Raw genomic sequence first — 7,412 nt, 5'->3', positions numbered from 1 at the left:
ATTAATTTTTTTAAGATAAGAGCATGCTATACAGTGTGGTGCTTTGTGCATTTTTACACGTAAGTTTTCATTTGTCGTGACTACTTAAGCTGTCGATACCACCGCACCTGTTTGCCTTGACATTTTCAAACATTAAATTATGTTGCATATGGTGCCGGAATACTTAATTATTTAATTCGAAGTTATTGTTACAGGTGTAATAACGATAGTGCTAATAAAATTCCACTGTGTGATATATGAACTGTCGTCTCGCAATTATTAGTAACTAATCGGATAGCGGATTGTATCAGCACTCATTCCTGTGTATCATTTGTTTGTAACCCTGACGATGCCCGTGGGGGGGGGGGGGGAGGGGAGAGAATTAGATACCGTTTCATATTTTAAAATTTTGAAAAGGATAATTGTTTTTAATGGAGTCTTCAACTGAATTCCATAAATGTTTTAAATTTTGTGGTGAAACTTAACCCAAAAATTTGACACATTAATAGTACATGTGACTTTCCACAGTGACAGTCATATTGAATATTTTGAAGTTCAGGGCCCTACTTATACATCAGTATTTGTTTAAAATATGATATGTCAACAACAATTAAGATATTTTTTAGGGTGGAAATACAGTACCCTCCCTTCCCCCCAATACACATTATTGAAAATGAAAATGTGTTGGTGTTGCTAGGATTAAAGAAGAAACTTGAAGCTATAGTCATTACTAAAACTGAGTCAATTGTCAACTTGCATGAAGTAAATATTCAAGCCGCAAGTACCATGTAGAATACTGTACGCAAACAATGTAATATATATCACCAAAAATATGGCATCATTTCTATTGTGCTTATGCTGATATGAAACCTATTTTTCTCTAGGTGAATCCCTTCCTGTAGAGGTGATCCTTGGCACCAGTAGTGTGGAAGAGGAGCGAGCTGCTCCAGCCCCCTCAATGCAGCAAGGTGTTCAAAGTTCTATGACATCGTACCTCTCCAAAAGGATCGGAGTGAATCAGAAAAAGAAGATAGATGAGCAACTTCTTCAGCTGTTCACTAAAGACTTCCAACCATTTTCAGTCGTTGAAGATTCGGGGTTTTGTGCGGGCCCTTAATCCTGGTTATGAGTTACCAAGCAGGAAGCATATTTCAGATGTAATGCTGCAAGCAGCATACACAGCAGCAAAGGAGAAAGTGGTAGACAAACTGTCAGCTGCGAAGACAGTTTGTTTGACCACAGATTGCTGGACATCGGCAGCAAATGAAGGTTACATGGCGGTGACAGGGCATTTTGTGTCTGAAGATTTCACCTTGCAATCGGTGTTGTTAGGATGTTCCCAATTGTCTGGTGCACATACTGCTCCAAATCTGTCGGCATCTCTAATAGGCACGACAGATAACTTCAGGCTGACAGACAAAGTTTTGCTGGTTGTGACGGATAATGCACCAAATATTAAAAATGCAGTATCCATTTTACAGTGGAAACACTTTGGGTGCTATGCACATACATTGAATCTTATTGTTCAGAATGCACTAAAACATTTTGTGTCAATTCAGCAGAAAGTGAAAACTATTGTAGCATTCTTCAAGAGAAGCTGCAAGGCAACAGAAAGACTGCTGACATACCAACAAAATAATGGGGCAGGTCATGTTAAAAAACTGGTGCAGGAGGTGCCAACAAGGTGGAACTCTACTCTGTATATGTTGGAGCGAATAGTTGAAATTAAAGATGCAGTGAAGACTTCACTTGTACTATTCACAGTTGATTTTGAACAACTTACCGACGAGGAATGGAACATCTGCTCAGAACTCTGCTCTGTGTTGAAGCCATTTGCACAGGTTTCAACACAGCTTAGTGCTGAGTCATATCCTACTGGCAGCCAAGTAAGTTAAGCAGCTTTTTTTCTTGCTAAAATGTTAGCTGTGGTATTATGGCATAATCATTTCTGAGATACTGTACTGTTTGTGTTACATTGAACTTATTCCAATTTTCAGGTTATTGTTCTGACAAGGGGATTATTATCAGTGTGTGCAGAACTTTTGAAACGGCCATTTAACAGTGTGACAAGGACTATCATTGAAGAATTAACAAAAGGCCTGAAGGACCGTTTCCACAATGTAGAGATGAGCAAATCTATAGGAGTAGCCACTCTACTAGATCCACGGTTTAAATCTCTTGTGTTTGAAAGCCGAGTTGCAGCAGATAATGCAAAGAAACAGCTTATTGAACTAGTAGCACAAAAGATGGGTGACAGAAGACTGACAAACACAGGCCAGAGCCATGAAACTGTGTCAACTTCAACCACCACTGATCCCTTGTCAGTATGGGGTGTCTATGATGCAATTGTAAAATCAACACAGCCCCAGGGCACTCCTCAGTCAGCTGCTATTGTGGAAGTACAAAGGTACATGGACAGCCCAGTTATTAGTAGAAGTGAGGATCCACTGGCATGGTGGCGTGAAAATCAATATATTTTCCCACATATTGCTAAAGTGGTGAGGGAAAAGTTCAATATAGTGGCAACTTCTGTGCCGTGCGAAAGAATATTTTCTAAAACTGGTATCATTATAAATAAAAGGCGAACACGGCTGAAGGCGTCCAAAGTTGAAAAACTTATATTTCTAAATATGAACAGTACTAACTCCTGAATTTCCTGTTACAGGGTACGTGTTATTTATTGTATTTAATGAGAGATTACTGGTCCCAAAATATGGTTTTCTTATCTTAGATGTTTGTTTCAGTAGTGGATTCGAGAGGCACACCAACACCAGCAGATGAGTCTCAGTTTAATACTTGGGATATTATAACAGTAAGGTAATTCTAGTTTGGGTACATTTTTGGCATATTTAATCTCTCCCTTAAAATGGAGATATAACTGTACGGCATAGCATATATTTGTTATGCTACATTAAAAGAGTACTAGTGGTTTTGTGTTGAAGTGTAATGTATATTGTCAGTCAGTAAGTCAGAGCACTTTGTTCCAGTTATAGCTCCAGAAGTCAGTCACCAGCAGCAGATGTCACACAGTTATAAAATGGGAAACTTGAAGAATAAGGTACTAATGGTTTGGATACACATTTGGCAAATTTCACCTTTCACTTAAAATGAAGGTACAGTTACAGTCCTTAAGAGCAAACTGGCAAATGGTAACTCAAAGCTCTTTGTTCCTGTTACAGCTCCAGAAGTCAGTCACCAGCAGCAGATGTCACACAGTTATAAAATGGGAAACTTGAAGAATAAGGTACTAATGGTTTGGATACACATTTGGCAAATTTCACCTTTCACGTAAAATGAAGGTACAGTTACACTCCTTAAGAGTAAACTGGCAAGTGGTAACTCAAAGCTCTTTGTTCCTGTTACAGCTCCAGAAGTCAGTCACCAGCAGCAGATGTCACACAGTTATAAAATGGGAAACTTGAAGAATAAGGTACTAGTGGTTTGGATACATGTGTGGGAAATTCAACTTCCACTTAAAATGCAGGTACATTTGAAGTGTGTAATGTAGTTTGGCAGTCAGTAACACATAGAACTTTGTTCCAGTTATAGCTCCAGAAAACCGCCACCAGCAGCAGATGTCACAGTTATAAAATGGGAAACTTGAAGAATAAGGTACTAGTGGTTTGGATACACATTTGGCAAATTTCACCTTTCACTTAAAATGATGGTACAGTTACAGCCCTTAAGAGCAAACTGGCAAATGGTAACTCAAAGCTCTTTGTTCCTGTTACAGCTCCAGAAGTCAGTCACCAGCAGCAGATGTCACACAGTTATAAAATGGGAAACTTGAAGAATAAGGTACTAATGGTTTGGATACACATTTGGCAAATTTCACCTTTCACTTAAAATGAAGGTACAGTTACAGTCCTTAAGAGCAAACTGGCAAATGGTAACTCAAAGCTCTTTGTTCCTGTTACAGCTCCAGAAGTCAGTCACCAGCAGCAGATGTCACACAGTTATAAAATGGGAAACTTGAAGAATAAGGTACTAATGGTTTGGATACACATTTGGCAAATTTCACCTTTCACGTAAAATGAAGGTACAGTTACACTCCTTAAGAGTAAACTGGCAAGTGGTAACTCAAAGCTCTTTGTTCCTGTTACAGCTCCAGAAGTCAGTCACCAGCAGCAGATGTCACACAGTTATAAAATGGGAAACTTGAAGAATAAGGTACTAGTGGTTTGGATACATGTGTGGGAAATTCAACTTCCACTTAAAATGCAGGTACATTTGAAGTGTGTAATGTAGTTTGGCAGTCAGTAACACATAGAACTTTGTTCCAGTTATAGCTCCAGAAAACCGCCACCAGCAGCAGATGTCACAGTTATAAAATGGGAAACTTGAAGAATAAGGTACTAGTGGTTTGGATACACATTTGGCAAATTTCACCTTTCACTTAAAATGATGGTACAGTTACAGCCCTTAAGAGCAAACTGGCAAATGGTAACTCAAAGCTCTTTGTTCCTGTTACAGCTCCAGAAGTCAGTCACCAGCAGCAGATGTCACACAGTTATAAAATGGGAAACTTGAAGAATAAGGTACTAATGGTTTGGATATACATTTGGCAAATTTCACCTTTCACTTAAAATGAAGGTACAGTTACAGTCCTTAAGAGCAAACTGGCAAATGGTAACTCAAAGCTCTTTGTTCCTGTTACAGCTCCAGAAGTCAGTCACCAGCAGCAGATGTCACACAGTTATAAAATGGGAAACTTGAAGAATAAGGTACTAGTGGTTTGGATACATGTGTGGGAAATTCAACTTCCACTTAAAATGCAGGTACATTTGAAGTGTGTAATGTAGTTTGGCAGTCAGTAACACATAGAACTTTGTTCCAGTTATAGCTCCAGAAAACCGCCACCAGCAGCAGATGTCACAGTTATAAAATGGGAAACTTGAAGAATAAGGTACTAATGGTTTGGATACACATTTGGCAAATTTCACCTTTCACGTAAAATGAAGGTACAGTTACACTCCTTAAGAGTAAACTGGCAAGTGGTAACTCAAAGCTCTTTGTTCCTGTTACAGCTCCAGAAGTCAGTCACCAGCAGCAAATGTCACACAGTTATAAAATGGGAAACTTGAAGAATAAGGTACTAATGGTTTGGATACACATTTGGCAAATTTCACCTTTCACTTAAAATGAAGGTACAGTTACAGTCCTTAAGAGCAAACTGGCAAATGGTAACTCAAAGCTCTTTGTTCCTGTTACAGCTCCAGAAGTCAGTCACCAGCAGCAGATGTCACACAGTTATAAAATGGGAAACTTGAAGAATAAGGTACTAGTGGTTTGGATACATGTGTGGGAAATTCAACTTCCACTTAAAATGCAGGTACATTTGAAGTGTGTAATGTAGTTTGGCAGTCAGTAACACATAGAACTTTGTTCCAGTTGTAGCTCCAGAAAACCGCCACCAGCAGCAGATGTCACAGTTATAAATTGGGAAACTTGAAGAATAAGGTACTAGTGGTTTGGATACACATTTGGCAAATTTCACCTTTCACTTAAAATGAAGGTACAGTTACAGTCCTTAAGAGTAAACTGGCAAGTGGTAACTCAAAGCTCTTTGTTCCTGTTACAGCTCCAGAAGTCAGCAGCAGCAGACATCACACAGCCATAATGCGAGAAGCTTGAAGAATAATGTGGTAGTGGTTTGAATACATATGACATATTTCACCTTCAGTTTAAAATTGAAGTTTGTTTATATTGGCAGGTGGTAACTCGGAGCTCTTTGTTCCAGTTATGGCTCCGATAGTCTTCCAGCAGCAGCAAATGTTACACAGTCCTATAGAGGCAAACTTGAAGTATGAGGTAATAGTGTTTTGCATAGAATGGCAAACTTGACCTTTCACTTAAAATGGAGGTACATTTGCACTGAGTTTAATGTTATGACACGTGAATGGATTACCAGTGATGTATATGTAAATACTGGAATTTGTAACTTAGAACTTAATTTCAGTATCGGCTTTGAAATTTGGTCACTGGATACAACTATATTATCTTTCATGTTGATAGCAGCAATCATCAGATTGCAATCCAGTTTAGTACCTGTGAGGCATGAGATGTCAAAAATACTTGTGGGTTATTGGTAGCCTGTGTCGAGGCATGTGGCACCTCAAAGTTTGTAAGTACAGTAGCATTTTGTTTTCTGCTTTACTTAAAAATTGTTAGCTGTAGCACCCATTCTGACATTTAATTATTTTGAATTTCAAGTTTCTTAAAATAATACTGACATCAGTTTCATGTGTGTTAACACTAATCCATATATTATTGTTAATATGCTATTTTCCTCAGATGTTAACTGAAATTGTTTTATTATAATGATAACAACACTTCAGCCTTTGTAGACTTGCAGTATAGGTTACCTGCTGAGAAATATTTACTGGAAGAAATGGTTTCTTTGAATAGGACCGAAAGGAATACCACTGAAAATGCCAAATGTGAATTGGTGAAACCTCTTGTGCTCAATACTAAATTTCATTTGCAAAACACAGAAGTTTTCCTATCTTTGTGGTGGAACACAACAAATTCTCATAATTTTGCTAGTTTGTATTCTAGAAAGGGTGCCAGAAATGGAAGAGTATAATTTTTATTAAATCGGGCATTAAATGTAAGTACGTTGGAGTACAGAAAGGGTGCAACTGGCCTTTCCCACTGTAGCCTGATGTGCTCCAACATGCATTTGTACTGATGTGCAGGTGGTTATAACACTAGTATCAAACTGCATGGTACCCACTTACTAATGTGACCTACCCTTGCATGATCTGCTGCAGACAGCAAGATATCCACTACTGCTCTTACTACCTGTCCAACAGTTGTGGAGGATTTTTTACCCTTGGTGCTTGCCATGACATGTTTTGCCCTCTGTCCTTAAAATCTCAATTCTTGTTACATTTTTCATCCATTTTCTATCTCCTGATGGACCTGTATTGATTAAAAAACTAATCAATGCAGAGGTGATTGTAGAACTTTTGCTAGTGGCAGTGTGGAGGGGCTCCACTCTTTAAAAAAATGAAATTACATTGTGGGACATGGAATTATTATTAGAGGCTTTCATGGACATTTTGTTTACTTAAAAAGTCAGTCATTATGCGAGGTATTTAAATGTTAACTTCAAATCTAAATCTGCATCAAAAGATAAATTTCAGTAAGTCTTTAGCAAGTTTCAGTATCTTGCTTCACATGCTGGACCCTCCAACTATAAAAAAGTGTTTTGCAGAGAACAGCTATTCAGATGTTAACATCCCAGAATTTGTGTAAAAGATATCCCTTACATTGTTAGTTTCATTGTGGTCACACTCTAGTGTAGTTTTATCAGCATACATTTAGAAGTTTGAAGAACATATTAAATTAATTGCTAGACATGCCTTAAGTGAATATGTTTACTACTAATGTGAGTCAGCTAAGTAGTTGCTGCAAGTTTTTATGTTGTT

At 38.1% G+C, this 7,412-nt stretch overlaps 1 protein-coding gene and 1 long non-coding RNA gene across 3 annotated transcripts; both read left to right on the top strand.

Moving 5' to 3' along the window:
- Positions 1-1,013: 1,013 nt before the first annotated feature.
- Positions 1,014-2,536, top strand: LOC124741136 (E3 SUMO-protein ligase ZBED1-like). Its single transcript, XM_047248664.1, has 3 exons — positions 1,014-1,865; positions 1,977-2,386; positions 2,476-2,536. Exons 1-3 carry the CDS (start codon positions 1,014-1,016, stop codon positions 2,534-2,536), a joined length of 1,323 nt encoding a protein of 440 aa, XP_047104620.1.
- A 23-nt stretch (positions 2,537-2,559) lies between these two features.
- Positions 2,560-5,350, top strand: LOC124741134. 2 transcript variants are annotated; one of them, XR_007009920.1, is made up of 11 exons: positions 2,560-2,645; positions 2,727-2,796; positions 2,967-3,037; positions 3,523-3,591; positions 3,713-3,777; positions 3,899-3,963; positions 4,263-4,331; positions 4,453-4,517; positions 4,817-4,885; positions 5,007-5,071; positions 5,193-5,349. It is a non-coding gene; the product is annotated as an uncharacterized LOC124741134 (long non-coding RNA). The 2 variants fall into 2 exon arrangements; XR_007009921.1 differs by having other exon boundaries at positions 2,568-2,645; positions 2,724-2,796; positions 5,193-5,350.
- The last annotated feature ends 2,062 nt before the right edge of the window (positions 5,351-7,412 follow it).

Source organism: Schistocerca piceifrons, unplaced genomic scaffold (genome assembly GCF_021461385.2).
Source record: "Schistocerca piceifrons isolate TAMUIC-IGC-003096 unplaced genomic scaffold, iqSchPice1.1 HiC_scaffold_1872, whole genome shotgun sequence".
In the NCBI taxonomy this organism is placed as follows: Eukaryota; Metazoa; Arthropoda; class Insecta; order Orthoptera; family Acrididae; genus Schistocerca; species Schistocerca piceifrons.
The sequence above is the reverse complement of the archived record's forward strand: the minus strand, read 5'-3'. Positions and strand labels throughout refer to the sequence as shown.